Below are 27,781 nucleotides of genomic sequence, written 5' to 3' on the forward strand. Positions count from 1 at the left end.
CAGCAGGTTTATCAGGATGCTGAACCATGGGTTATCCGATCAATTCAGCGCGAGATTACCACTGCGGGATTGTGTTTTTAACTAGCGAATTTAGTTGAGATTCTAAAGTCGTCGCGCGTGGCAGTTTTCGAGATGTGGCGCCATCGCATCCTGCAGCAGGCTTCGCGCCGCGGAATCAGCAATCAAGTGAGGGAGGAGGGAGGAGTACGGAAGGGACCAAGTGGATCCCTGCCAGGCACAGCAGATGTTGTGGTAATCGGCGGTGGCTCGGCGGGCTGTCACACACTGTATCACCTGGCACGACGTGGTGTCAGGGCCGTGCTCCTGGAACGCGCCCAACTTACGGCCGGAACCACCTGGCACACGGCCGGATTGCTGTGGCGCCTGCGTCCCAACGATGTGGATATACAGCTGCTGGCTAATTCACGTCGCATGCTCCAGCAATTGGAGGAGGAAACGGAGCTGGATCCGGGATGGATTCAAAACGGTGGCATCTTCATTGCTCACAATGAAACGCGACTGGATGAGTATCGCAGACTGGCCACTGTGGGTTCAGCTTTGGGTATCGAAAACCAAGTGCTGAGTCCCGAGGACACCCAAAGATATTCCCCCTCCTCGATCCGTCGGCCTTTGTGGGAGCCCTATATTCGCCGGGTGATGGTGTCATGGATCCGGCAATGCTGTGTGCGGCCCTCAAGAAGGCAGCCACCAATCTGGGAGCACAGGTAATCGAGAATTGCGACGTGGATGACCTACTGCTGGAACAGACTGCGAGGGGTAAGAAGGTGGTGGGCGTGTCCACGCCCTTCGGAGACATCAAAGCTGAGAGGGTAGTGAATGCCACAGGGGTGTGGGGTCGTGATCTGGTGGCCAAGCACGGCACTCATCTGCCCCTGGTGCCAATGAAGCATGCGTATATTGTGTCCGAATCCATTCCGGGAGTGAGAGGACTACCCAACATCAGGGATCACGATTACTCCACCTACTTCCGCATCCAAGGGGACGCCATCTGCATGGGTGGCTACGAACCGAATCCCATCCTGCTGGAACCCGTGCCCAAGGACTTCCATTTCGGACTCTACGAACTGGACTGGTCTGTGTTCGAGACTCATGTGGAGGGTGCCCAAAAGCTGTGTCCCAGCTATGCCAAATACGGCGTAAAGAGCACGGTTTGCGGTCCGGAATCCTTTACGCCCGACCACAAACCCTTGATGGGTCCGGATCCCAACCTCGATGGACTCTACCACAATTGTGGCTTCAACTCAGCTGGCATGATGTTTGGCGGCGGTTGCGGTGAGCAGACCGCCTTGTGGGTCATTGATGGCCAACCGGAGCTGCCCATGTTTGGCTTCGATCTGCGCAGATTCACCCAGGAGCAGGGCAAAGCCACCCAGTGGATCAGGGAGAAGTCCCACGAGAGCTACGTGAAGAACTACAGCATGGTCTTCAAGTATGATCAACCTCTGGCGGGCCGTGACTTCCAAAAGGATCCGCTTCACGACGAGATGATGAAGGCAGGCGCCGTAATGGAGGAGAAGCAGGGTTGGGAGCGGCCTGGCTTCTTCCTGCCCTCCGGTGCCAAGACGGCGGTGGTTCAACCCTATGACTGGTACGGCAGCTATGGCCACCAGCGAAATAAGGACAGCGATTACGAGAAAGTTCTGGATGGGGATCTGCACTACAGCCGCTTCTCGGAGCACCACGATCTCGTAAGTACCTTAAGTAGCTCAACTGGAAATCTTGAGTAATAATAAATCTCTCAGATCGGATCGGAGGCACTGGCGTGCCGTAATAACGCCGTGGTCTTCAACATGAGCTACTTCGCCAAGCTGCTCCTGGATGGTCCACAAGCCCAGGAGGCCGCTGACTGGCTCTTCTCCGCCAATACCAACAGAGATCCCAGCAAGTAAGTGCCAGTTTTAAATAGCCTTGTACATAGATACTCATTGGTAGACTTTAGAATTCCTTCTAACCAACTATAACATCTCCCTCAGAACTGTCTACACCTGTGCTCTAAACGATGCCGGTGGCGTGGAGGCCGATGTGACCATTTCCCGCCTGTCGCCTGGTTCCGGAGAGGTCCACAATCCCAAGTTCAATGGCCAGGGCTTCTATATTGTGGCTGGCGGCGCCTCCGCCTTCTACACGTACAGCGCTCTGCTGGCGGAGATCCGTAGAAAGGATTCAATGCGACCCTTAAGGATCTGACTGCCGAGCTGGGTGTGATTTCTATTCAAGGACCAAACAGCCGGAAGATCCTGCAGCCCCTCATCGACTGCGATCTGTCCGACGAGCATGTGGCTCCCAACAGCACGCGATTAGCCAAGTTCGGCGATGTGGGTCTCCGCTTGCTGCGGGTCAGCTTTGTGGGAGAACTGGGCTACGAGCTACATGTGCCCAAGAAGGATTGTGCTGCCGTCTATCGCAATCTGATGAAGGCGGGAGCAGGAGAGGATTTGCGCAATGCGGGCTACCGATCCCTGTATTCCCTCAGCAGCGAAAAGGGCTATCATCTGTGGAGCTTCGATCTGCGACCGGATGATACACCCCTGGAAGCTGGCCTGGGATTCACATGTCGCAAAACGGGTGCGGGCTACCGTGGCAAGGCGGCCATTGAAAAGCAACGAGCTGAGGGCTTGAGGAAGCGACTGGTCTACTTGACGCTTCGGGATCAGGTGCCCATCTGGGGTTTGGAGGGGGTTTACCGAAATGGCGAGCCCGTGGGCATCCTGCGACGAGCTGAATATGCCTATACGCTGGGAAAATCCCTCGGACAGACATACATCTCCCGACCAGATGGACAGATAATCGATGCTGATTACATTAGGAATGGGGAGTACGAGGTGGACATCTTGGGCAAGAAATACCGCGCCGACTGCCACTTGCGCAGCCCATTCGATCCCACCGGCCAACGCGTTCTCGGTAACTATGCATCTGAGTCGAAGCCCAATAAATAAAGATGAGCCTTTTCACTTCCAAGAACTGGTTTACCCTGCGAAGGGAATTTCTCTCAACCTTTCTCTCTACAGCCACTCACTATATTGTTGAAGTGCCTGCCGTATATGGAGGGTCATAAATTACTTTCGCCATGGATAGAGGTTCGAAGAAAGGTCGCGTTGAAGGCAGACAGGCAGTCTGCTGGTTACCAGTTACCCGAAATAGTTGCGGTTACGGCTCAATTAATTTCTGTGTCCAACTATTATGACATCATTCTCGGTTTCCGCGAAGGATATGCCTTTTCAGACGTAATTCTAGAGCACTTGGTCTCCTCGGCCAGACAAACTGTCGCCACTCAAGTGGATATCTTCGCTTAAATGAAATTTCGTATAATTGTTATCTTGATGCAATACTTTCAGCTTATACGTTAGTGATAATCAACTAGGTTCCTCAGGCGTCGATGGTAACGGTGGAGGCCGTGTTGGAGGGACTATCGAAGTGGCCAGCTACCACCTCCTCGAGCGACAAATCGAACTTGAAGATGGGACGGAGATCGTTGTTGAGTCGACACACGACTCCGGCGGAGGCGATGTTCCAGTTCCAGCAAATCATGCCGCAGTTCAGGGCCTCCAGATCGCCCTTCATCGAGACAATGTTCTGATAGGAATGCAAACATAATTATCTATCAGCTTGTGTACTTTCTGAAGTCCACTTACCATAGCCACTGTGTAGTCAATGGAGTTGATCTCCTCGCCTCTGATAACCACCAACTGGGTCTCGCCATTCGTGTTGTTCAAGAAGCGCACCACCTTCTCCTTGAGATATTCAGCCGATGCGTAGTCCAGCTTTTGCTTCACATCCACCACGCTCACTTCATGTCCATTGATCTGGTAGACAATGATTTGTTAGCTTGTGTGAAATGCATCTAGATAAGATAGGATAAGCTCACCTTCTCCAGTTTGATGTCTACATGGGGACGTGCACTGCTATACAGAATGTATACCATGTTGGCAGCAATGCCACACAGTATTCCGTATTCCAAACTCCAGAACATGCAGGTGATAACAGTAACCACAAAGGGAAACAGATCCTTCTCTGGAAAGGTAAGACGGAGCGTTAGAAGGCATGGCAACCAAACTAATCCAGCAAGAACTCACTTTTGGATTTCCACATGTCCTTAATCTTGTGCAGCTCCACTAGCGATATCATGGCTGCTATGATGATTGCAGCCAGCGTGCATTTGGGTATAAAGTAGAACGTTTGGGTAAGGAAAGCCAGTGCCATGAGCACCAGGGCACCGGTGACCGCTCCTCCCAATGGTGTCTTCACACCACTGGCATTATTCACAGCCGTACGGGTAAAGGATCCAGTTACGGGCATGGAGAGCACAAAGCTGCCCATGATGTTGCACATGCCCAGTGCCACCATTTCCTGCGATGCGTCCACAATTTTTCCCTTGGCTGAAAATTACGAATTCCTTAGTATAATTGCTTTAGAATTAGAGCAAGTTATACATACAAAATGCCTTTGATATGGCGACTATTTCCAGGATCGAGATCAAGGGTATGGAACCCAAGGAAGCGCCGACAGTGCTGATCATCTCGCCGAAGGACACGTACTCTCCATCTACAGTGGTGCTGAAGGGGGGCAGCCGGAAGGGCGGCACTCCGGCCGTAATGTTTCCAGTGACCCGGAAGGGCTGATTCCCATCTCGACTGAGGATATAGGCCAAGAAGGTGCCAAAGATCACAGCCAAAGCGTTGCGGGAAAGACCCAGGTACTTCCAGAATATGCGGTTGCCCCATTTGATGTCTTTAACACGCTGAAAATGGATTAAATTCAGAAGTTAGTTACTAGTTTATACAAAATAAAAACTATAAAATATTAATAGGTAATAATAAAGTTAAACTACGTAAATAAAGCAAACAATTTGCTAAAAGCCGAATAATATGATGCATTTTAAGGTTTTTAACCCGCACACAAGCGTGTGTTCAATCGATCGGCTGCGAGAATTTGGTTGATTGGTTTAAATTGATATCAACATTTAATGAAATTGCGTTTTTATTTCCTTCTCACCGTCATGAGCAGCAGGAACACCAGAGATGAGACACCCAGCAGGGCATCCCAGAGCCTAATTGACGTCAAGTGGGTGAAGAAATTCTTCCAGGCGGGCAGTAAATCATTTGAAGGACCTGTTGGCAGTGCATTTATTGTTTCATATGATTTAAAATATCAAGAAAATTAGAAATTTCGCAACTTACTGGTCAGACCCACGATGTTGTTGATCTGGGCACTACCAATTGTGGTGGCTGCCGCCATCGTGAAGCCAGTGATTACGGGAATCGAGATAAACCTGACCAGCACACCCATGTTGAGCAATCCAAGAACAAGTACAATGCAACCAGCTAGGAAACACACCAGCACCGCGTAATCCGGACTAATCGTGGCATACTGGTTGACCATTAGAGCCATGATGGCGGTAGTGGCTGGTGGATTTCGTGAAATTAGCACCGATACGAAATCCTAGCCCATATGAGCTCTTGACTCACCAATTGTGACATCCTTGCAGGAACCAAACACGATGTATGTGAAGCAGCCCATGAAGGCCGAGTACAACCCGTACTGCGGCTCCAAGCCGGCCACCACTCCGTAGGCAATCGCTTGTGGAATGGTTGTTAGGCCCACCGTGAATCCCGCGATGAAGTCCTGCATGATGTACTCCAAGCGGTAGCGAGGAAGCCACTTCAGGATCGGGAACTTGTTGGTCACGGTGGACGGACGACACAGCTTGCGACCGCCATCCCTGATAAGCGAGCCCACATTGGGCAGTTGCTCCCGGTACAGATTATCTGCGAATCCAAAACAAGCCTTGGATGAGGATGCGGAGTCTTTTATGCTTGTCAAGATAACCCCTCCCCGTGCGGCTAATCTTGCCTGGCAGCAACTTGTTCGTACATCTGTCGATCAGACGTTTATATTGACTTTGGGCTGGTCATCTTATCGCCTGATAGCCTGGACTACCCCACGCAGATAAGGCGCTTTAAGATACTCGTTTATGAATTGGCACGTATTTTATACGATTACAGCCCACTTTCCCATCGGTGCAATCGCTGGACGCGTATAAATCAACTGACCCTGATCGCCGTGCTGCTTCCGGAAAAACCCTGGATCAGTTACTCACCCTCATCGGCTCTCATCGCGGGTGGCTCTCCAGCTTTAAACCGGCCTTTAGTTCCGAGAACGATAGGGAAACCGGCTGTTGAGCAATGGGTATAATCAAAGCAGGGGAGCAAATGCGTCCGCTCAATATGCTGCTCCAAACGCGACTGCCGCTCCGATCGCCGTCGTCCAACGGCACTAGGGACCGAAAGCAATCGCGTTCGCACACTCTGGCCATATAAGATTTACAAGCGCAGGTACCGGTACCGCCATATCTGGTCCGCTCTGTTAGTCCGTTGATAAACAATTACAAAGACAACCGTCGTGTTTGGCTTAAAGCATGGCCGGCTTATTGATATAAAGAAAATAATTACAAGCTAATCAGTGGGATTTAGTTATTTGTTGGAACTACTACTCGCTGCTCTGCCAGATTTTGATGGCAAATGCATTCTGTAGGGCGCCGGTAGCAATCACATTTGCCGTGGGATGGCAATGGCTGCACAACACCCGGTCGCCCTCCGTGCACACCTTTTGGACCAGCTCCTTCGTCTGCAGATTCCAGATGCACAGCGTATTGTCCTCGCTGCCGGAGATAATCCAAATGCCGGCGGTGATGGAAAAGTTGGAGGTCAAGCAATAGGACTCATTCACATGGCCGCGGTAGACCCTCAGGCACTTGGGCTTATTGTAGTTCCATAGCTTAAGGGTGTTGTTCAACGTGGACGACAGGATGTAGCGGCCGTTCGGTGAGAACTTCACATATCCGACCGGTATGTTGTCAACGTCAACGAGAGTCTTCAGCGCATGTCCGGTGCTCGAGTCCCACAGGCGCACTAGTCCATCAAAGCTGCTGGTGACAAAAGTACTGCCATCGCGGTTAAAGTCCACTGAGGTGATGGGATCCTGGTGGGCGGTGACGATTTTGAGCGTTTTGCCAGTGCGGACATCCCAAAGGCGCACTGTTTCGTCAAAACTCGTGGTGGCCAGCAGATTGGCCTGCGGATTAAAGCAGCAGGAGAAACTGAAACTGCCGTGCCCCTCCAGAGCTTTAACGCAGAGCTGGCTGCGAGTATCCCAGAGGCGCACGGTCTTGTCATCGCTGCAACTAGCCAGCAGTCCAGCCGCCGACCAGGCCACATCGTTGACTCCGTACTCGTGTCCGACCAGCGATTGAATGCATCTGGTTGAGCTCACGTCCCAGAGCTTGAGAAGCCTGTCGGCGGAGCTGCTGACCAAGCTCTCGCCATCCGGACTGAACTTCACACCCGTAACGCAGCCACTGTGGCCGAGGAGCGAGCTCTTAATGGCGTAGCCCGGAGATACGGAGTTCTGCCAAAGGAGCTGACTCGGTAGCACCGGCATCTTAAAGGAATTAAAAGCATCCTCCGTAATGGCGGTTTCCGTTTCGGGATCTCCAGAAGCCGCTGTTTCAGCCAATTCCATAATTGTATTCTTTCCCCCTTGAATTCAATACTTAAGAAGCCTGCAAAACATTCGCAAACATATTAGGCGGTTTGGATAATTCACTTGCTGTTTAATTAGCTTACGGTTGACACTTCCTTAGATGCCAAAATGGCGCTGACATTTTGTAAAAAGGGGTTTCGTGGGCCTGCCAACTTTATTTGCCAACTGCCAATTACTTTTGGCGCCCATTTTTAAGTGCTTATTGTTATTTTATTTATTCATAATCTACAAATGCTGAGCCCGTAATTATTTTCTAATTAACACGTGAAAAGTGCACATGCACTGATAACTGCAAAGAGCACGCCATTTCTATTCATTAAAAACTTTTTTGTACAATAGTATTTGCCAAGTACACACAATTGTTAATTGTTTCTACAACTACTTATAACTCATTTAGTCAATATTTGTTTGAATTCCCAGACAGGGGGCGTAAAAATCAGACTGGGAAAAAAGTAAACAAGTGCAATTAATTTGCGTTTTAGGGGAATACTTATTTGGCAACAGGGTGCTCTATTTGCGCAGCCTGTTATTGTTATGCTGCCCAGACTTGTTAACCAAATATTAAACAAATGGAGAGAGGTGCTGTGCTGCGTCGGTAATTTGTCACCTAATTATTTGCCGACGCTGCTAATCTTACATATGAGCAAAATTGGAGAATGCGCGATAATCAAGTCAGTGAACTTAATATTTGCATGATAACTTAACAGGCTCAAATTTATCAACCAAATTATGGATAATTGGGCATTTTCTGTTAATTTTTTACTTCTATTTTAGTAACAGATGGCGCATACACCATTATCATTATGTTAAAAAATTGAAATTAATTCATTCCTATACTAAAAGTGTCTGCTAATACTAGTTTGAATACTAAATTTGAAATGTATTTTTTTTATAGCTGGAATACATTGTTTGCAACTTAGTTTTTTGGTTAAAATGTTTAATTTTGGAAACCCAATTTTTATATTAAATGTAATTGTTGGTATATTGTAACGGAATATTCAAATGCTCGACGGTCACACTGAGCAGTGTAGCTGCTATCTGTCATTTTAAATTTAACTGAAGTTGGCAGCCCCCTGGCGTCTGAAAAATAGCGCGAAAGGAAGAAAACTAAAAAGTATCCCTTAAACCCAGTTAAACAGTGCAAAATGGACAGCAAGGAGGTTTCGGAGGTGCCAAGGCGGGAGGTGCGCTCCTTCCTGATGGCCCGGGATCCCTCCATCGACCGCCGCTTCCGACCGCGACCCAACAAAAAGATGCGCCTGTTTGACCACATTCAGGAGTCGGAGGAGGAGAGTTTCTCCGAATACTCGGACACAGAATCGGAGTACAAGTACGAGTCGAGCGGGGCGACTGATGGTGCCTCCTGTGCCACCAGTGTGGCAGACAGCAGTAATGTGGAAACGGGGCCGCAGGTCTTTCTGCGCCTGCGTCCCGTGAAGGATGCTTCCAAAGCGTACATAGTCTCGGAAGACGCAAATGTGCTGATTACCAGCTGCAAAGTGGACTCTACCAGCAACAATGTGAACCGCATGGAGAAGCACTTTGGCTTCACTTCCATCTTTGACAGCACCATTGGCCAGCGAGACATCTACGATACCTGTGTGGGTCCCAAAATCATGGAAGAAGAATGTGTGACCATCATGACATATGGCACATCGGGCTCTGGAAAAACATACACCTTACTGGGTAAGCGGAAAAGATTTGCTAATCGTTTGCTGGGCAATTGTTAATTTAAATCCATTTTGAGGCGATGATGTGCGTGCTGGAATCATTCCGCGTGCCCTGGAAAACATATTCACCATTTACCAGGACACCGTGTTCCGCTCACCCAAGATAAAGCTAATCAATGGCAGCATTGTGTTTCTGCAGGACGACGCCTCGCTGAAAGAGCTGCAGATTCGGAAAAAACTGTTAGACTTGTGTCCGGATATCAGGGCACACCACCAGCGTCTAAAGCAGGTAATTGATGGCGATCACGTGTTCGAGACGAAGGCTTCCACAGACGTTTTCGTCTTGGTTTGGGTTTCCTTCGTGGAGATCTACAATGAACTTGTGTACGACTTGCTAGCCATACCGCCGAAGCAGGACAAGCTGGGCGAAGTGCCACGAAAAAACCTGAAGATCGTGGGTAACAAGGGTCATGTGTTCATCAAGGGCCTGACCAGTGTTTTCGTGACGAGCAGCGAGGAGGCGTTGCGTCTTCTCCGGCTGGGCCAACAGCGGTCCACATACGCCTCCACCTCGGTGAACGCTAACTCCAGTCGGTCCCACTGTGTATTCACTGTGGACATACTCAAGTACAATAAGTCGGGTATCACCACGCAGAGCTCGTACAAATTCTGCGACCTGGCGGGTTCGGAACGCGTGAACAACACGGGAACCTCCGGCATTCGTCTCAAGGAAGCAAAGAACATAAACACTTCGCTGATGGTGCTAGGTAGATGTCTGGATGCGGCCAGCACAGTGCAGAAAAAGAAAAACGCCGACATTATCCCATATCGCGACTCCAAACTTACAATGCTGCTGCAGGCGGCTTTGTTGGGCAAGGAGAAGTTGGCCATGATCGTGACGGTTACGCCGCTGGATAAATACTACGAGGAGAACCTTAACGTTCTGAACTTTGCTTCCATCGCCAAGAACATCATCTTCAAGGAACCCGTAATAAAGCAGCATCGCGTCAGCTACTGTGGTTTCATGGAATTCTCGAAGTTGTCGACGTGCGAGGGCGGCGACTACACCAAGGAACTTGAGGAGGAAAACGTTCGCCTACAGTGTGAGATTGAACAACTGAAGTATGATCATGTGCTGCAAATGCAGCTGCTGGAGGAGAAACTGCGAAGGGAACTGACTGCCACGTACCAGGAGATAATCCAAAACAACAAGAAGCAATATGAAGACGAATGCGAGAAAAAGTTACTTATTGCACAAAGAGAATCGGAATTTATGGTTAGTGAATGCGCATAATACAATAATACAGATAAAACTATAAACTATATATTTTGCAGCTTTCCTCTCAAAAGCGACGGTATGAAGAGCAAATAGAAGACCTCAAAGACGAGATAGAAGAACTTAGGAATCCGAGCGAAACTGACATTTCTGATGATCTATGTGAATCGAAGTCTCCCATCGAAATCATCGATGATGATTAGTTTCTTTTATTCACAATTTTTAATTTGTTAAGTGTTAAGTGATTTTTAAATTAAAATTGAAATTTGAATTTTAATATGTTGTAGAGTTGGCCAAGTTTTCCAATAAACATGTAAATGATCAACGAACTAGTGACACAAATAAAGATGTGATTCTGTGCCAAGAAACTTCGAGACAGAATACCAGCATTGAAATTACCATTAACGTTCCGTACGCCTGCCACATCCACTGGAGATCCACAATCCGTAGCGAGCTAGGGTGCACTCTTTCCTTCCACTGCATGCTGGGATCCTCCAAATTGGACAACCCAGCTGCTGTCATGTCGTAGTAGTGCATTCCCACCCAGAAATCGTACAGTCCATTGGCATTTACCTCCAGAATCAGTTGGCTGACGGGCTCTGTGAATAAGGAACTTTGCGGCCATTGGAAGGAGAGCAGCGCCAAGGACCACAAGCAGTCATCCGTGGAGTAGATAAACAGCTCTCGGGTGAAGCGCTTCTGCTGCTCACTAAACAAATTCCAGTACAATCGAGAGGCAAGGTAGGAATTGCTCGAGTTCCTTCCATTTCTCAGGTGATTGTACTCACTCACATTGACTACCAGCATGGGCACATGCAGAATCATCCATGTGGGAAAGTCTTCTTCGGTCGTAACCAGCGGAATTTTCGTGCGTCGAAGATCAGCAAAACTGCGTGCTTGAAATTGCCGCGGTGGATGTGCCATTAATGTGTCCAGGGCCGCTCCAAAAAGGCTGCTCACATTAAGGCCCACTATTCCCAGCATCAGAAATATGAACCTGGTGGAACAGCTCCACGACAAGGGCAAATTGAAGGATTGGCCCAAGATCCCGCGTAAAGCTTTATCATTTAGCAGCAAGTCCACCAGACGCACATCGTGATGAGACAACATCCGGAATAGGTTCAAAGCCAATCCGTAACTGAAAACAACAACAAGAGCCAGGAGCATATTGGAGACACTGCTGAGGATAAAGAAAATATCCTTAATTGGAATGCTTCTGGCCACCGGGACCATGAGGCAGATGTGGGTCACCTCCATAGGATAACTTGTGCTGGCCAACTGCTCGACTCGCTCCATTAACGTCAGACTGGCAGGAACATCAACTGAAAAGCTCTCGCTCAGCTCCTTGAGGGCAGTCGCATTCAGGAAGCGTCCGGTGGTCACCTTCTTGGACAGCTGCAGCGTGGCGTTCAGCTTCCACGACAGCACATGAAAAAAGCGGCCCACAGATCCGGCTAGGATTTGCTTACCCGTTCGTCGGTCCACGTAAAGAACAGAGCGAGGAAGCCATTGATCGGGCATGACAATCAGAGGGTGGCCTTGCATGTTGGGGAAATCCGAGTCAAATATCGGCGAAGATTCAAGAGAGCAATACTCCGTTCGGAAGCTAGGGTACAAGTGATATCTATAAAAGTAGCGATGTTCATCTGCAGCTAAAAGTCCAACTATGTTCCAAATTCGGCGATGGTGGCCAATTGCTAATATATAGTCCATTCTAGTTCGATTAGAGAATCTGTTCGATATATAGACTATCTTCTTCTGACTCGGAAAATCCCTTAAGGAATTAGTAAAGTTTCCAAGTAACTCAAGGTCCTTTTGCAGTTCATATCCAGGTAGGCAGGCTACGTGTAGCGGTCGAGAAAACTGTCGAATGTTTATAAAAGCCTCGCTATCTGAAAGGACAACCACTGGAATGGTTTGATTCTTAAAGATTTCTCTTGTCCAGGTGTTTGGACAGTAATCAGTGCGTATTATTATCATAGAGAGTGAGTGCTCTGCTGCTGCTCTGAAGATGAAGTCCACAGCTGATCCCACAACTAGGACAGGTGCCCAATAAACTATAGCTGTTAGCAGTGTCCACATGTCCTTTCAATTATGTAGTTTAGCAAACTAAGCTCCTTTATTTATATCGTACGGAACGGCTCCAAGTTGAAAGGGAATGCTTCGTTAAGCGATTCACGCCCTCGATGATAAGACACATTTCGCATTGTTTGTAATATGCATATCTCAAAATATGTATTCTTTGTTATTTTGTTACAGTTGCTAAATAGTTAATGGTGTGTGATCGTGGGAGGCGCGCAAATCGAATCGATGTGCTGCCCCTTACATTTAAGTTGTTTTACAATTATTTGTCCGTTTCCTGCTGCAAATAAATATTACAAATAAATAGGTATATATGCATCTTAATTATACTTGTTTTGTGTGTATATATGTCTGCTTTCTCTAGGTACTTAAGTCATGGTGAATGATAAACCAATTGCCAATTATCAATTAGAGAGATTATAGGATAGATTGCACTTAAAGAGGGTGGGGAGATTCTAAATTTGAAACGAAGTACTTCATGGAGATCGCCTGTATAACTAAGCTAGAATCATTAGCCTAGACACAATGTTAATTTGAACTAAATGGAATGTTAATTACACATAAAGAATGTCATGAGATTGATCTACTAACAAAGTTAGTCAGGGGTTATAACAAAATAAATACAAATAAATAATCATTTAGGGGAGCTCAGATAACGCTGCTTAAATTTGAGCCGGCTACGGATCCGTGGTTGTTCTTCTGTGGTGTTGTCGTCGGCGTAGTTGTCATGGTTATTCCATTCGGCATTCCCACGTCAAGCAGTTGCATCAGCCTTTGTCGAGTGCGTTTATCGCTGACATAAATGCACTGAATAAGGTTGTTCAATTGTTTGAGTGAGTATTCATCGCCCGTACGCTGCTGTTCAATCCACTGCTCGAACTGCTCGGGCGCAAAGTAGTAGGTCTTGATGAACACATCTACATAGGAGCGATGCTGTGGGTACTTTTGGTTCGATATGAGCTCCAGGAACGACATGAAGTTCGCAAAGTCCAGTTGCATAAGCGCTCGTCCTCCGGCAGAACATTTCTTCACATTGGAGAACCTGTAACATAATAAACACTATATGAATTTCGTTTCCTCTGAGTAATAGAAATTTAGAACATACCCCTCCACCAGCAGATGCGTGGCCACATGGGCCATTGAATTCCACACTTGCTTGCTCGGCACTGGAACCTCCTTGGCGATTTCCTCCAGACACATGGCAAAACTCTGTATGTTCTGCATATAAATGTGATTAATTTGTGTACAGTTTTAAGCAGTATTAAGAGCCCTACCCTATTTAGAACATCACTGTAGTTGCTGTGTTGGTGTATCACATGATTCACATCCCATTTGACCTTGGCCATCTGAGCGAGAATGGATGACAAATCGATGACACGCGACGTGACGCATGTGTAAACGGGTTTAGCCAAATCCGCGATATAATCGCTGTAGTCCAGGTAATTGACCAGAATTGGACGCTCTGCAAGAGGCAGCAAATGGTTTAGATAGTGCTGAAGGATGTTGAATTGCTGGAGCATGCTGCGTCCCGCTTCTACGGCCACGATGCGTTGTGACAGTCCGTATAAAGTATCCGGATTAGCTAGCTCATTATTTGCCTACAAAAGAGCGATTTTGAGAAATGCAAGCTCTAGAAAAATATTACATTAAATTACCAGTGAGGAAAAATTAAGGGGCCAAAGCTTGATTTGGGGTAGGACGTTGACCTCCACCGAGCGTAAGCGTTGCTCAAGTCGTGGAGAGTACATATTTTCCGTTGCTACCGGCTACAAATAAAAATGTTTACAATTAATTGATATATTCAAGAGTTTTTTTTTATATAAATATTTACCGCATCTTTTCCGAAGATTTCGTGCACTGCGTAAACATAAAAGTCAATGAGCTCCAAAATGCAAGCAACAATCTTGGGGGAGATGCAGTGCAATAACTTGCACATCTGCAGATATCTTCCAATGACGCGCATCACATTTAGCGCTGTATTGTTAACCAGCAGCTGACTAATAATATTTTCATTGATTATGATTTTGCGGTATAGAAAAACATGATAATCTTACTGGCTGGCGTCATCGAACTCCTTGCTCTGCAAACTTTTCTGCTCGTCATCGCTCTCCTCGCTGAAATAACAGGAGGCTTCATCAACAATGCCGGATAAAATGTCTTCCTCCAACATTGCTGCGTCCAAGCCGCCATCAAAAGGCGAACTTTTTTCGGAGAATCGTAGAAAATATCCGTAGGAACCGTAAATGGAGCTGCCACCATCCTGGGAGTGCACGGAAACCAGCTCATCGCAGTTATTATTGCTGATTGGGGAGTTGTTGGATGAGGCCAGCAAAGCAGTTGTAGGAGACTTGTGGCGTCTGAGAGTGTGCCGAACCGATCGGAATTCCTACAGGGAATAACATATTGATTACCTAACCGTTCGCTTTAAAAATGCTCGTTTACAAGTTACTTACAGGCAATTGCAGGATATGCGCAAATGAGTCAACTTGCGTCCAGGACTCGTTATCCAAAAATAAACAGATCTCCTCGACGCAGCAGATATGATAACGCCGGAAGAACTCCTCGCTCTGCTGCTGCATCGTCTCGATCAACTTCTCCGACTGCTCGCCGCAGAACTCGAGACCCACCTTTTTTAGGCGCTGTACCACGGACAGCACCTGGATAAACTGATCATATTTGAGAGCCGTCAACTTTGCCGACTGCAGGAACAAGCACACTTTGGTCAGAATATCATTCCACACGCGTGACTGTCCTTTCTTAAGTTTCTGCTGAATGTAAATGTCTGGTGAATCCTCCTCCTCCTGTCCATACAACTTGTAGTTATTGTGCCACATAACAACCTGGTAATAGGAGGCCAGGATGGTCCAGAAGGTTTTGCACAGACTGATCAGACAGGGCAGCAGCTTATCCATGCTAAGCTGTTCGCACAGCTGCTCATAGAGCGGCTTGGCCTGGTCATCCTGGCCAGGATCGCTGTAGCCGCGAAGCACGGCATTTACAGAGGAGTGAATAGCCGAAATATAGTTGATGTGCAGCTGGTCCATGGCCATCAGTGACTTGTTTGCCAATTTGTAGGCCTCCTGCAGCTTGGCGTATTTTCGCCCATCAAAACCTAGCACCATTTCATTGAGCACAGTGTCCAGCTGAAACTCCATAAGCAGCATAGTCTCCTGCAGCTTTTTAGAGAGCGATTGCACACAGTTGAACTGCATGTATGCTTCGGCGGAGCTCTTGCACTGCAGGAGCAGAGCTATGGCAGCGCTGTAGTTGTGATCCGCCAGCAGCTTCTGTACCTCCACGTCGGTAGTGCGCTGTAAGATATTGTGTGTTATTTAAATTGACTGCAGAAAGATCAATCCATGTCTCACCAGCTTCTTGATGGCCACCAGGGTGTCCAACACCTCCTTGAGCACCTCTCGCTTGCGGTAGCTGGCTAAGATCTCCAGGCTAGTGGTTGTAAGATTTGTGCGAGCAAAGTTTAAATAGGATCGCGCCTTCTGGCAGGTCCAAAGCGACTCCTCCAGCTTCTTTTGGGTGTCATTAATGGCCGCGAACTCACTGCTGCAGGCATTTCGCTGCTCGAGGATGTTCTGCAGCACCTGTTTGGTAAGCACCTTCTGCTGAGTGCGCAATTGTGCAATGGTGACCTCGATAAGCTCGTTGTCTATGCCATCGTTTAGAACTTTCTACGGATGATCGTGGTGTGTAATTAAAGCCATAGCGCACTGGTCTACCTGGTTTACCTTGAGTTCGTACAGCTGTGGATTGCTGTCGGGGTTGTAGTAGCACTGCTCGATGCTCTCTAGGATCTCCTGGTCCGACTTTTGTGCATTTGTCTCGCTGGAAGAGGTGGCTACCGCATCTGTGACATCCGTTTCTTGACTGGCAGATGCGTCTGTGGTCACCGTTTGGATGAAATAATCCGAAAATCCCATGGCAGGAATTTTCATTTGACGGTTCGTCTTTGTGTGCGTGAGCAGTATTTTGTTTGGTGGGCAGAATGCATGACAACGAGGTTAGTTGTGGTAATTAATGAAATGTTCGATGACCTGCTACCTGTTTGTGCAATATGTCCAAGAATTTGCTCTTGAATTCGTCCATTTTGGCCTTGGGATTCTGCATGTTTCAGCCATGAAGAAACCAGCCAAAACACAAAAACGACTGCAGCCAAGTGTGACCAGCATCCGCCAGCAATGCCAAAGCTACATTCAGTGTTAGAAAAGTAATACATTTCATGTACCTAGGAAATAGGTACATCATTGACTATTGACTATTTGTTATAAAAAGCTTTTGCTTTGTTGAGGAAAAACCACTTGAAGCACCTGCATATATATTTTCGTAAAATTTTGTTTAGCACGTTTAATGTTTTTTACAAACAAAAATTGGATGAGTACCGGATAGCATTCCTTTCGTCTTCCAACACTAGACCATCGACCACTCTTTGGCCATTGTGCACACTGCTAATTTTTGCTTGCCGATTTTGTTTAACTTATTGCACATATTTGTTTATATGTGGAATGTCAAATTACTGGAAACCGCAGAGGCCAAAGAGTGAAAAATGCGCATCTGCATGGTGTCGGACTTCTTCTACCCAAGCATCGGAGGGGTCGAGGAGCACGTCTACAATCTTTCGCAAATGCTGCTCAGCCTGGGTCACAAGGTGACTATTGCCAATTGGGCGGACCAAGAATGATAACGATTATTTGAACTGCCAATCCCTGCCCATTAGATCGTCGTGCTGACCCACGCCTATGGAGACTGCAGTGGCATTCGCTATGTGACTGGCTACCTGAAGGTCTACTATCTGCCCATTAAGGTGTGCTACAACCAGTGCATACTGCCCACCGCTGTCTGCAATTTGCCGATGCTGCGAGCGGTGCTCCTCCGGGAGCGAGTGGAAGTGGTCCACGGTCACTCTGCCTTTAGTGCTCTGGCCCACGAGGCACTGATGGTGGGCTCCCTGCTGGGACTAAAGGTGGGGATAATCTACAGCACAGAACGTATAGTTAGAATCGCTAATCATATTCTCGTTTGGCAGACTGTCTTTACCGATCACAGCCTTTTTGGTTTTGCTGACTTGTCAGCCGCTCTCACCAACAATCTGCTCGAGGTCAACTTGGGTATGGTCAATCACGCCATCTGTGTATCTCACATAGGGAAGGAGAACACTGTTCTACGCGCTCGAGTAGCCAAAAATCGAGTTTCCGTCATTCCCAATGCAGTGGACACCGCCCTTTTTACTCCTGATCCTCAACAGCGACCGAGCAATGATATAAGTATGGTACTTAATATTTTATTAGTATTTTGTATTATCTTATCCCTACTTTTCAGTCAACATTGTAGTGGCATCGCGTCTTGTCTACCGCAAAGGCATAGACTTGCTAGCTGGCATCATTCCACGGTTCAAAAACACTCCTAACGTCAACTTTATCATTGTGGGGGATGGACCAAAGCGAGATCTGCTGGAAGAGATTCGCGAAAAGACCAATATGCAGGAGAGGGTTCAGATGGTGGGCGCCGTGGAGCATAACAAGGTTCGCGATTTCCTAGTGCGTGGCCACATCTTTTTGAATACCTCACTTACTGAGGCCTACTGTATGGCCATCGTTGAGGCTGCTTCCTGCGGACTGCAGGTGGTATCCACCAGTGTGGGCGGAATTCCCGAAGTGCTGCCCAAGAGCCTTATACTGCTGGCAGAGCCCGAAATTGATGCCATTTACGCTGCGATTTTAACTGCCATCGACCGCCATCAAAAGAGTTCCTTTAAGGTTAGTCCTCCAGTTGCCAATGGTCATTTACCTTCGGAGGCTAATGGAAAAGTTAAGCGACGGCGTCGCAAGAAGGCGGATACCCCTACCTCTCCTTCGCAACTGCCATCATCCTCTGCTCCTCCAGCGGATCAGAACAGCCCTGCAGAGCCCGTGATGTGTCCATACAGATGCAATGAGTTGGTGGAAACGCTCTACAACTGGGAGGACGTTGCCCTCCGCACAGTCAAAGTATACGATCGCGTTTTACAGGAACGCTCCTTCACCACTAGCGAGCTGGTATTTGCGGTGTGGCAGCACGGCTCCTGGTTCCTTGTTTTCTTCGTTGTGGCCCACTTCTTGATGCACTTACTCGAGCTTTGGCGACCGCGAAAACGCGTTGAGCTTGCGCTGGATATACAACGCACTCCCAGCTAGCAAAGACCAAACGGATTCCATTCTTCCATCAACTAGACAATTATATATTTATACGTTAGGTTTTATAACCCTTGTTGAATGTTTATTTGTTGTCCATAGTAGTTGTCGAATTGACAGTCCCTTTAAGCAATCGGATAATCCATTCTTATGATTATAACCAAAACCAAAACGGCTGACTTTCGTAGATGAAATATTCCGCCCACAGTAACGTTTATATAAAGTGGCTGCTTTTTATATCCATTTTAGGAATTATAATTGGTGTTGATAGCAGGCCTCGCTAGTCGATTATTTAATTAAATATCCCATATGGTGTAATATGCTCAATAGAGATAAACTTTTTAATAAAAAAAAGCAATAGAAAGAAAAAATCTAATCATGCAAGACAAAAATAAAAAATAAATTACTAAAATATAATTTTTTTTATTTTATATCCCAGAAGCCTGCAATGAAAGCATTGAATTTGAAAATGGAATTTTTAAGATGAATAAAGTGAACCAAACTTTCGTATAACATTTTACAATAATTGTATTGCATTATTTATAGAGCTTTATCAGGCTTTAAGAAACGAACAAATGAAGGTTCTTGCATTTATTCATTTGTCCAAAAATATTTAACATTAACTATTAAATACATATCAATCTTAAAAATAATAAAATAAAATACCGAAAACAAAAAATGCGGTCCGCCGATAAGAGAGTGTCTGGCCATACTGCGATGCAGCCCTGGCCCTTATTTGGGAAAAAAAATTAAGAGGGAGCAGCAGCGGAGGCTGGTGATAAATTAATTAGCCACTGCTACCACATAACCCAGGGTGCGGAAACCTGAACCTTGCTCTGCGGCACATCTATTACCATCGATATCACCCCGGTTGCCTTCCAGGTCAAGGTGAGCACCCCTCGCAGGTCTGACATTGACTGTGGATTTGACAATCCAATTTTCAGATTCTGTTACCAGATCAGGGTAACGACGATGGCGGAACTGGTGAGGGACTGGCTGGCGGACTTCCAGCGAATACGGGGTCAGCCCTCGGAGGCGGAAGCGTTCGTTGTGGAGCACGAAACCGATCCCGAGATCGCCGAGGCCATATTCACCATCTTCAACGAGCGACAGCGCAACGAGGCGCTGGTGCACGACATCTGCCAGCAGCTACTGGCCTTCTACCGGTCGCCGGAGCAGACGCTGCACAAGTTCCCGCTGCAGTTCATCCCTGTGCTTCTCTACACGTACCTCCACTCGGTGGCCGGCGGCGATAAGAAGGCTGCTCGTGGCGTGGAGACGTTGCTCATCTGCATTTACAATGGCGAAGTGTCCACCGAAGACGGCGGCCAGAAGGTGGTGGCTTTTCGAATGCCCATCCTGGCCCAGACGTCCGTTTACCACGAGGCTAAGAACCTACCAATGACGGATCTGCGCCGTTGGGAGGAGAACTGCAACCGGGAAGTCAAGTGGGGTCCACACCAGCGCATCGAAGCGATTCATGCCCAGAACCGTATGCGTATCCTTACTGCTTTGCTGTTCTGCTACAACCAGCAGGTTAGCCAAACGCAGAAGTCTTCGCTGCTGCACCTGTGCCGGGTCACATCGCAGCTGGTGAACCAAGGATTTACCACGAAGTCGGGTCACGGCCATCGAATGAGTTATGGGTAAAGTAGACTACAGATAATCGGCTTGCAATTATTAACAATTTACAAACATTCCAGCTCTGATCCTGCAACCGGAGTCCCTTTTCCCAAGCCCTCTTCACCACGCATTCCACTGTCCGCCGCCTTCCTGATCGAGCTGGTGCACGCCATCTATTTCGCTATGTTTAATGGCTATGGCACGATAGCCATTCAAACACTGGACGACATACACAACAGGGCCATCTACGAGATGTACACGGAACTGATCCTGGTGACCAGCGCCGTGCGCAATTCGCTGCACGCCAATCCTTCCGGACAGCCCAACGACGGTCCTATGGGCCTGAGTGTGGCCTTAACGCCGTCCACAACAACGGTGACCACTTCAGTGTCCAAGTCGATGATTACGAACGCCTCCTTCCGTACGAAAAAACTGCCCGACGACATACCCATCCAGGTACAGGACCTTACCATGCCGCAGGCACCACAGCAGCTGGCCAGCGTCACTGAGGAGACGGAACCGGGCTCCAAGGAATCGCCCTCCACGAAGGAGAGTTCCGGAACGCGCACTTCCATCATGCGGCCCAGCATGGAGGGCATCAAGGCACAGGCACACAAGGCGCTCATTGCGGGCTTCAAGAAGTCTAAGGACAAGGAGAAAGAGAAGGACAAGGAGCCACCGAAGCCACCGCAGCGCAAGTTCGACAAGCACACGCAGCGCAACTCTCTGCTCCAGCTGCAGGCGGAACCCATCTCGAGTTCCAGCGCGGAACAGCAGCCACCCACCGGCGAAGTGTTGCCTCTGCAGACGCTCTCGCTGATCAACGAGAACGGCAGCAATAGTTTCAGCGTGGACAGCGACCTCAACGACGGCGTGTTGGGCGTGAGCGCTAACACATCACTGCCCCCGCTAAGCAGCACCACCAACTCGGTGACCAGTAGCGATCTGCTCACCAAGAGCTTTGACTCTAGCATTGAACTGGCGCCGATTGGACACAGCAGCAGCAATGGCGGCAAGTTGGCCGAGCATGGCTTGGCGGAGTAGTGCAATCAATCGTCTCGTTCCACAGGCGATTAGCCAAATCCAAGTATCAAGTATATAAATTTACAACTACAACTGGGGTGAGTGGGTTTCGTATGAATGCAATGATAAATGTAGGCATTGTGAAGGCATTTTTTAGTAATACAAGGATAATTCTAAGACATTTCGTTGATAGTTTTGGTCAAGTAACAGCATTATTTATTATTATGACCAGTTTCTCAATATATAAAGTAATGTTTCTGGTTAGATGCAATTATAGTCCCTGCATTTTGGTCGGACCTTAGTCGGAATACTTAGAATTGTCCCAGGATTACATGCCGACACAAGGACATCATGACCCAAACATTCACTCACCCTGATTTATGTGTACATTCGCCACCTACCGCTGTGTATTAGCCGAACAAAACCGTGGCGCGAGATTTGAATTTATGGATTAAGGATCGTTTGAGTTTGTTGAATTTGATGGGTTTTCTTAGTTGTTCGTATGTATTATCGTATTCCAAATCCAATTGTTGGTTAGATTAAGTGTTGCTAGGACGTCACAAGAATTATATATACAAAATGTATACACGCGGAACCCTCGGTAGAGATCGTTTGCAAATGCTTCAGTCAGAGGGAGAATATGTTCCATTTTCGGGGAACAGAACGTACACATCCCGGTGCATTTCACTTGTTTTAGATAAGCAGCATGACGCTCACACATTCGATATCTACTCGACATTCAGCCAGAGTTGGGTCCAGGCAATTTCAACTGAATTCTACAGGAAGCCTTTTAGTTCTGTCACTTATTAGCATATACATGTGTAAACTAATATATACATACAAATATTTATTGAACGTTGACTTGAACCATGTTATTGATTTAAAATAAATACAAGAACTAAATACGTAACAATGGTCATGATTATAAACTTCTGGTCACAGGTTTTTCCTTCTAAACTTGCCCTGCAGAAAAATGCGCGGCACATCCACGCCCTCCTTAAGATTAAGAGTTCGCCGGTGGACGTAGGCATTGGTGATAACCTCGAAGCCGTTCTCCTCAAACAACTTGGAGACTTCCTCCTCTGAAAAGAAGTAGCTTCGGGTGCCATCCTGTCTCACATAGAGGTTCTCTGCTATCTTGTTGCCCGGCTTAAAGCGCAACTGTGCCATGTCGTACAGACCGTAATCCCTGAACAGCAGCAGTCCTCCTGGCTTAAGTAGCTTGGCCAGATTATGCACCACATCTGTGAACTTCTGTGGATGTATGGCGGAGAGCACAAAGATCATAGTACAGATATCCACGCTGCTGGCAGGGATGTGCTCATGCACCTGTTGCGTCGTGATGTCGCACTGAAAGGCAGATATCTGGCTGGAATCGTACAGAGGATTGGAGCGCACAAATTCTACGGCTCGCGGTGAGAAGTCGCACGCGTAGAAGAAGAATCTGCTATTGCTAAAACATCCTTCTTCGCTGGTTTGCTCTTCCAGAAGCGGAAATACCAGATTGCCCACACCGCATCCCACTTCGAAAAGTGTGCGTTTCTCGTGGCACTCCTCCTGGTCCAGCAGCTCCTGGAACTCCCGCGTCGTCCAGTGGCGGTCCTTGAAGAAACGTGTCTCATTCCTCTTGTAGAATATGTCCCAGTTCCGCTGGGCATCGATTTCCAGCTTGTTCGCTTTGAATTCGGGCACGAGACCACGCTTGTTCTGCTCCTCCAGCTTTTGCTTCTCCACTGCCGACAGTTCCTTTGCTTGGGTGGTAAAAACGTCCGGTTCTAGGGGCTCCTAAGAAGTTTAAGAATTACTAAATATTTGCCCAGATTCTGAAACTGTTTGCTTTAACTTACCATGTTTTATTTTTAAGACTTATATTTAGAAAGAAACGTTTGTATTATGCTTCCCATGTTTTGGTTTCCAAACGAATAAGAAATGTGTTTGCAATACGGTCACACTGTCTTCCATGGGTACAACGAATTTGAAAAGGGGTCACGCTCTTTATAAATGCAATTATATTAAAAATGCCTATTAAATTAAATGTTCCACATTTTTAAATTTATGACGCTACAATAATTTGGTCTTTATGAAATGTATTAAATATTTTATTCTTATGGTCATGAGATACATGACCACATATGCTCATCTTCGATAACCATAATCGAATATAAAATAGAATTTCCCGCGCTGTTATCGGTTAAATCGGAACGATCGTTACTGACTGAAAACAATTCCTTTATTGCATTGAGATTCTTAAAGTTATAAAGCGAACATTTTAAATACAGCCATTATGAAAAACAACAAATAACAAAAGTGAAATGATAAGCAATGGCGGCTAGCTTGCCAGTTGCTTTGGTCTTTGGTCGCAGTATGGGTATTGGGTAATACCATAAGACAGATATCCGGTTACCAGTTATCTGCCCATAATGGTGGGCTCATCTGCCATGGCCACCTCGTCGTTGGGCGCCTTGGCACCCTTCTTCTTGCCAGAATACCAGAGGAACATAACACCGCATAGGATATTGTCCGCGAAAGTGAACCAAGCCAAGTAGACTCCGTAGCCATAGCTGAAAATGAGTAAACACTTGGAATACAATCTAATTGATGTGATTAATAGCTTACGTTAGCTTTGCCCCTTCAGGATACGCGTAGAACAGATGCTCCTTGGTGTAGTCAATCGAGGAGAAGAGCACCTGGAGCACCACCAGCGCCGTGGAGGCGGCCACCAGGTGGATGCCACCCGCCAGACGCTTGAACATGTAGCGCGGATTCATGAACGTGTAGAAGGAGAAGACGGCCCCCAAGCTCATCACGAACAGAGTTATGCAGGCAAAGGACGCCTGCGTCCGGATGTAGTCTGAAAGGGAATACCAAGCGACTGCCAATTAGGAGCCGTCGTATGCAACACAAGCAGTGGTACCTACCCAATAGTTCGTCATCGAAACCGGGCTCATTTCGCAGGGCATTCGAGTTGGGGAACATGTCGATGTACTTGCAGCGCTCTGAGAAAAATGATTAGTTAGGCAATCAAATGGCAGTTTTTGGGTTTTCCCACTCACGGTTCGGGATATAGGTGTAGTAGGCGGGCTGACCCTTCTTGGGCGGCAGCGGTGGCACCAGGATCAGGATCACCCGTTCATCGTTGAGCACGTAGGCCGGGATGCTGATATCCCGGATGTAGGTGCCCAGCAGACGAACCACCAGCGGGTAATCCGTCCAGTTGCTGAAGATGGCTAACTGCGCCACCTCGGGGATCACGTAGTAGGACCAGGTGTTGTTGTACTTAACCCGCTGCAGCGCCAAACCGAAAGTATTCCTCTCAATGATGCCCTGCACGTCCAGCGGATTGATGGGTATGGGCTTAATGGCCGTGGCATTGAACTGCCGCTGATTCTCCTCGGTGTTCATCACCAGGGTGCGGAAGGCGTGGCGCAGCGTCTGGAACTCCATGTCCTCGCCACGTACCCAGTGGGCAAACATGTGGCGACGCGCCGATTCCGTGAAATTGTCAGACGTCTCCAGCTTCTCCTGCGCGAACTGCTTGATGAAGTCCATTTGGGACAGATTCCGCTTCGCCTCGTTGATGTTCGTCTGCGATGTGTACGACATGGAGCTGAAGTTGCGCACCACCTGGGCATTGCTCATGGCATTGGGCACAATCGTGTTCCGGCAGTGACGCCACAGTCCCGAGTGCGAGGACATGAAGAAGCGCCGGGATTCGGGTATGAAAATGCCTTTTGAAAAGGGAAGTGAAGTTACATATTCATATCCAAGAAAATGGTTGTAGTTTACGTTATGAAATTGTGTAATGGTTAGTTTACCCTTTCCGCCGGAAATGATAATCCAGTGATCGGTCGAGATGGCCACTATCCAGATCAGCAGGGACACCACCATGAGCAGACTGCAGCCGAGCAGCACCCGCCGCTGGAACATGTAGGCCTCCATCAGCGGACGACGGGCCTCATCCCGCCCAATGGTCGACGTGGAGACGTCGCGCTTCATCCTGATTGTGGCGCCGGTTCCGGGTCACGTTCCACTCCTAGGGCTCTCTGGACGTTGGCAAGGGGCAATCCACACGCACATGGAACAGCGCACGTTCCTGGGGGAGGAAGTCAACTCATTTATAATCGCTCCCCAGGCAATGAAGTCATGCGGACTTATCGCACACATGTGGGACATTGTCGGGTGGCGTTTTCATCATTCGGCAGGTGTTCCGCCGGGCCTACAAACCCGTCCCATCCGATCCCAGACCTCACTAATTTAAACAATATTTTATTTTTGTACTAAGCAAACAGCGGCGGGCAGAGCAACAATGTTGGGATTTCATAAACTGGCAGTTAAATGAGTTTTAAGGGAACGGAAATACCAGGAAATTTAGAAAAAATAACGAATAATTCTGGAAAGAATAATAAAATATTGAAATATAACTCATAAATGTGATTTATTAGAGAAATGTCAGTCAACCGTTTATGTACTTTGCTTGTTTTTATTACGTGTAAACTAAACATTTTTAATAAATTTTTCAAATAAATGTGGTCTTTATTACTTCACATAATACTGTATGTATTTAATAGTTTTTAAGCTACTTTAAGCTATCTTTAGAGGAAGAATGCGGATCATAACTTTGCCCTAAATTGTAAGTTCGCCTACCGCAAATCCGCGGAAACGTGCCCATTAATTATGTTGTTGTTTTGGAGAATCCGTGCTATTTTCTTTTCCTTAATTTTATTTTCTTTATGTGTTTGCATACAAGTTGCCAAGACAACCAGAAATTCCCATACGTTCGTCGTTGGTCTTTGACAGAAATTAAGCAAATTAGTGGACACATTCAGGCGAGGAAAATAGATGACAAGAATGCGAATTCCTCTTCAAAAATGATTTCGGCTCTTTGCGGAATATTTGCGAGAATTAGGTGCGCCTCCGCCGAGTGGGTGCTCGGATGGATAGATGGATGGATGGGTGGATGGTCGGCTGGTTGGCGTGGCAGGTGGGGATTAGGTGGCGGAGTGGGGTGCGTGCACAAGTGTCATATACATGGTTAGTACGGCCTGGCATGTGGATGCCGTCTAAATGTGCCTCCATTGTTGCGATACCATAATTTTGGCTACCAAAAATGTCAACTTATACTTTTCGCTTATATGCGGGAGAAACCCAGTTTGTTATTCGCCACTTCCGCAATCTATTCCGGGAATAGAACGTGCAGCTTGCAGCTTGCATCATCGGGAGTCGCGGAGTTGCAGGCACTTGCGTCACTGAAGTGCGTCATTGAGCTGCATCCCATGTGCCACTTTGCTTCGAAAGCGATTTTTTCGAATTTCTCTGCTAGTTTCTGGTTGGTTTTTTTTGGTTTTTGTTTTTAGCCACGCACAAGTTACAGCAAAAAGTTTGTCATTATTTTTAGAATGACCCACCGCAGGCTTAGCACATTCCCGGCTGACAAAGTGAAGGTGGCATCATTAATTCACAACTCATTGTCGCTTTTTGGGCGCGATCGTATTGACACTTTTGACAGGCAGGCAGAAATTTTATAATTTTTCGAAAAAATAAAACACAGCGAAATAAATCTCGAAACGACCGCCCGCCAGTCCGTCCGTCTGTCTATTTATTTATTTATTTTGTATTTCAGCCTTTGTTTTACTTGCTGTCGGCCATTGTATTTTTGGTTCTTGGTTTGTGCCGTATTATTCAGACGTCGTCGCAACACACGTTGAATTCCGCCCCGGCGTAAAAGAAGCGAATTTTGAGAAATGTGTATTTAATTAATGCCCCGCATAAATAATGCCAATGCCAGCGGATTTGGATCACCACCGCCTCCTGCCCGACAGCACACACCTCATACACTCATAAAGTGTCAGGCGCGGTTAACGTCCGTCAGGTATCCTGATTTATCGTTATATAAGAGCTGCTATACCCCGGTGTTTACCATTAAAGCTGCACCGATGCAACGGAGATCTCTGGCTGACTGGCTCGCTGGCAAGCTGGCTGGCTGGCGCTGGCCCCAGTCTAAATGTTTATGAATGCTGTGTTTGGGTTTTTATGAGCGGCCCGGCTCGTTTAAAATAAAATTTGGTTAAACTACCGACTAAAAATCGAGGCGAACAAGCGATAACAACCGAAATAAATGGCTATATTGCCCGTGAAGCGAGCCACAATTCGAAATAAAAGAGCGCGATCTTTGGGTTTTACAATTCCTGGCGATCAACTCGATCGGATCGCGGCGGTACACGGCTCCGTCTGCTGCTGGCCAAGGCAGAGCACAGACTGACTGGCTACTAGCCACTAGCCACCAGTGGTTGTCGCTCGCCTGCCTGCCTGCCAGCCTTTTCCTTCGCATTTCTTTTTGGGAGCGCGACGAGCCATCGAAAAAAATA

The 27,781-nt window shown here is 47.3% G+C and overlaps 10 protein-coding genes across 12 annotated transcripts; 4 read left to right on the top strand and 6 right to left on the bottom strand.

Annotated features, from left to right (window-relative positions):
- The first annotated feature begins 99 nt into the window (after window positions 1-99).
- Window positions 100-2,982, top strand: LOC122613314 (sarcosine dehydrogenase, mitochondrial). The gene is given in 5 exon segments (XM_043787437.1): window positions 100-595; window positions 598-1,709; window positions 1,764-1,906; window positions 1,995-2,173; window positions 2,176-2,982. Coding segments are annotated over 5 exon segments (2,679 nt in total). The 5' UTR covers window positions 100-132; the 3' UTR covers window positions 2,958-2,982.
- Window positions 2,983-3,308: 326 nt separating this feature from the next.
- LOC122613749 (sodium-independent sulfate anion transporter) lies at window positions 3,309-6,253 on the bottom strand. Its single transcript, XM_043788088.1, has 9 exons — window positions 6,119-6,253; window positions 5,487-5,786; window positions 5,199-5,423; window positions 5,014-5,129; window positions 4,456-4,759; window positions 4,095-4,397; window positions 3,887-4,032; window positions 3,654-3,824; window positions 3,309-3,594 (listed from the first exon to the last, which is right to left on the bottom strand). Exons 1-9 carry the CDS (start codon window positions 6,132-6,134, stop codon window positions 3,388-3,390), a joined length of 1,788 nt encoding a protein of 595 aa, XP_043644023.1. The 5' UTR covers window positions 6,135-6,253; the 3' UTR covers window positions 3,309-3,387.
- Window positions 6,254-6,402: 149 nt separating this feature from the next.
- On the bottom strand, window positions 6,403-7,677 carry LOC122614241 (WD repeat-containing protein 5). The gene is made up of 2 exons (XM_043788773.1): window positions 7,644-7,677; window positions 6,403-7,579 (listed from the first exon to the last, which is right to left on the bottom strand). Exon 2 carries the CDS (start codon window positions 7,537-7,539, stop codon window positions 6,508-6,510), a length of 1,032 nt encoding a protein of 343 aa, XP_043644708.1. The 5' UTR covers window positions 7,540-7,579; window positions 7,644-7,677; the 3' UTR covers window positions 6,403-6,507.
- A 934-nt stretch (window positions 7,678-8,611) lies between these two features.
- Window positions 8,612-10,811, top strand: LOC122613865 (kinesin-like protein subito). The gene is made up of 3 exons (XM_043788278.1): window positions 8,612-9,246; window positions 9,308-10,506; window positions 10,566-10,811. The coding sequence occupies exons 1-3, from the start codon at window positions 8,706-8,708 to the stop codon at window positions 10,707-10,709; spliced, it is 1,884 nt and encodes a 627-aa protein (XP_043644213.1). The 5' UTR covers window positions 8,612-8,705; the 3' UTR covers window positions 10,710-10,811.
- A 16-nt stretch (window positions 10,812-10,827) lies between these two features.
- On the bottom strand, window positions 10,828-12,619 carry LOC122613866. Its single transcript, XM_043788279.1, has one exon. It carries the CDS (start codon window positions 12,586-12,588, stop codon window positions 10,828-10,830), a length of 1,761 nt encoding a protein of 586 aa, XP_043644214.1. The 5' UTR covers window positions 12,589-12,619.
- Window positions 12,620-12,712: 93 nt separating this feature from the next.
- Window positions 12,713-16,788, bottom strand: LOC122613864 (syndetin). Its single transcript, XM_043788276.1, has 10 exons — window positions 16,645-16,788; window positions 16,332-16,550; window positions 15,957-16,274; window positions 15,042-15,899; window positions 14,643-14,974; window positions 14,420-14,585; window positions 14,244-14,354; window positions 13,863-14,186; window positions 13,694-13,806; window positions 12,713-13,630 (listed from the first exon to the last, which is right to left on the bottom strand). Exons 1-10 carry the CDS (start codon window positions 16,708-16,710, stop codon window positions 13,237-13,239), a joined length of 2,901 nt encoding a protein of 966 aa, XP_043644211.1. The 5' UTR covers window positions 16,711-16,788; the 3' UTR covers window positions 12,713-13,236.
- A 243-nt stretch (window positions 16,789-17,031) lies between these two features.
- On the top strand, window positions 17,032-19,135 carry LOC122613710 (phosphatidylinositol N-acetylglucosaminyltransferase subunit A). The gene is made up of 4 exons (XM_043788022.1): window positions 17,032-17,248; window positions 17,318-17,563; window positions 17,627-17,864; window positions 17,920-19,135. Exons 1-4 carry the CDS (start codon window positions 17,147-17,149, stop codon window positions 18,771-18,773), a joined length of 1,440 nt encoding a protein of 479 aa, XP_043643957.1. The 5' UTR covers window positions 17,032-17,146; the 3' UTR covers window positions 18,774-19,135.
- Window positions 19,136-19,441: 306 nt separating this feature from the next.
- Window positions 19,442-22,326, top strand: LOC122615000 (hyccin). Its single transcript, XM_043789826.1, has 3 exons — window positions 19,442-19,658; window positions 19,715-20,416; window positions 20,474-22,326. The coding sequence occupies exons 2-3, from the start codon at window positions 19,743-19,745 to the stop codon at window positions 21,435-21,437; spliced, it is 1,638 nt and encodes a 545-aa protein (XP_043645761.1). The 5' UTR covers window positions 19,442-19,658; window positions 19,715-19,742; the 3' UTR covers window positions 21,438-22,326.
- LOC122615006 (tRNA N(3)-methylcytidine methyltransferase METTL6) lies at window positions 22,251-23,399 on the bottom strand. Its single transcript, XM_043789833.1, has 2 exons — window positions 23,264-23,399; window positions 22,251-23,201 (listed from the first exon to the last, which is right to left on the bottom strand). The coding sequence occupies exons 1-2, from the start codon at window positions 23,264-23,266 to the stop codon at window positions 22,353-22,355; spliced, it is 852 nt and encodes a 283-aa protein (XP_043645768.1). The 5' UTR covers window positions 23,267-23,399; the 3' UTR covers window positions 22,251-22,352.
- Window positions 23,400-23,628: 229 nt separating this feature from the next.
- LOC122615001 lies at window positions 23,629-27,667 on the bottom strand. 3 transcript variants are annotated; one of them, XM_043789827.1, is made up of 6 exons: window positions 27,334-27,667; window positions 25,232-25,509; window positions 24,470-25,144; window positions 24,335-24,412; window positions 24,033-24,288; window positions 23,629-23,977 (listed from the first exon to the last, which is right to left on the bottom strand). In XM_043789827.1, the coding sequence occupies exons 2-6, from the start codon at window positions 25,410-25,412 to the stop codon at window positions 23,824-23,826; spliced, it is 1,344 nt and encodes a 447-aa protein (XP_043645762.1). In that variant the 5' UTR covers window positions 25,413-25,509; window positions 27,334-27,667; the 3' UTR covers window positions 23,629-23,823. The 3 variants fall into 3 exon arrangements, with proteins under 3 accessions (XP_043645762.1, XP_043645764.1, XP_043645763.1); XM_043789829.1 differs by having other exon boundaries at window positions 24,033-24,267; window positions 27,334-27,663; XM_043789828.1 differs by lacking the exon at window positions 27,334-27,667 and adding an exon at window positions 25,568-25,779.
- Window positions 27,668-27,781: the final 114 nt, after the last annotated feature.

Source organism: Drosophila teissieri, chromosome 2R, assembly GCF_016746235.2.
Source record: "Drosophila teissieri strain GT53w chromosome 2R, Prin_Dtei_1.1, whole genome shotgun sequence".
Taxonomy (NCBI): Eukaryota; Metazoa; Arthropoda; class Insecta; order Diptera; family Drosophilidae; genus Drosophila; species Drosophila teissieri.

Bases quoted from the DNA above. Each gene is read 5' to 3' on its own strand.
- LOC122613710 (XM_043788022.1), top strand. From the start codon at position 17,147: ATGCGCATCTGCATGGTGTCGGACTTCTTCTACCCAAGCATCGGAGGG. The intron at 17,249-17,317 runs GTGACTATTGCC...CCTGCCCATTAG, and splicing joins TGCTCAGCCTGGGTCACAAG to ATCGTCGTGCTGACCCACGC. The intron at 17,564-17,626 runs GTGGGGATAATC...CTCGTTTGGCAG, and splicing joins GCTCCCTGCTGGGACTAAAG to ACTGTCTTTACCGATCACAG.
- LOC122613865 (XM_043788278.1), top strand. From the start codon at position 8,706: ATGGACAGCAAGGAGGTTTCGGAGGTGCCAAGGCGGGAGGTGCGCTCC. The intron at 9,247-9,307 runs GTAAGCGGAAAA...ATCCATTTTGAG, and splicing joins AAAAACATACACCTTACTGG to GCGATGATGTGCGTGCTGGA. The intron at 10,507-10,565 runs GTTAGTGAATGC...TATATTTTGCAG, and splicing joins AAAGAGAATCGGAATTTATG to CTTTCCTCTCAAAAGCGACG.
- LOC122614241 (XM_043788773.1), bottom strand. From the start codon at position 7,539: ATGGAATTGGCTGAAACAGCGGCTTCTGGAGATCCCGAAACGGAAACC.
- LOC122613749 (XM_043788088.1), bottom strand. The intron at 5,424-5,486 runs GTGAGTCAAGAG...GAAATCCACCAG, and splicing joins CTGCAAGGATGTCACAATTG to CCACTACCGCCATCATGGCT. The intron at 3,595-3,653 runs GTAAGTGGACTT...CATTCCTATCAG, and splicing joins TTGACTACACAGTGGCTATG to AACATTGTCTCGATGAAGGG.
- LOC122613864 (XM_043788276.1), bottom strand. From the start codon at position 16,710: ATGCAGAATCCCAAGGCCAAAATGGACGAATTCAAGAGCAAATTCTTG. The intron at 16,551-16,644 runs GTAGCAGGTCAT...ACGCACACAAAG, and splicing joins TGGACATATTGCACAAACAG to ACGAACCGTCAAATGAAAAT. The intron at 13,631-13,693 runs GTATGTTCTAAA...ATTATGTTACAG, and splicing joins ACGCATCTGCTGGTGGAGGG to GTTCTCCAATGTGAAGAAAT.
- LOC122615000 (XM_043789826.1), top strand. From the start codon at position 19,743: ATGGCGGAACTGGTGAGGGACTGGCTGGCGGACTTCCAGCGAATACGG. The intron at 20,417-20,473 runs GTAAAGTAGACT...CAAACATTCCAG, and splicing joins GGCCATCGAATGAGTTATGG to CTCTGATCCTGCAACCGGAG.
- LOC122615001 (XM_043789827.1), bottom strand. From the start codon at position 25,412: ATGAAGCGCGACGTCTCCACGTCGACCATTGGGCGGGATGAGGCCCGT. The intron at 24,289-24,334 runs GTAGGTACCACT...CCTAATTGGCAG, and splicing joins TTTCGATGACGAACTATTGG to TCGCTTGGTATTCCCTTTCA. The intron at 23,978-24,032 runs GTAAGCTATTAA...ACTCATTTTCAG, and splicing joins CCTGAAGGGGCAAAGCTAAC to CTATGGCTACGGAGTCTACT.
- LOC122613866 (XM_043788279.1), bottom strand. From the start codon at position 12,588: ATGTGGACACTGCTAACAGCTATAGTTTATTGGGCACCTGTCCTAGTT.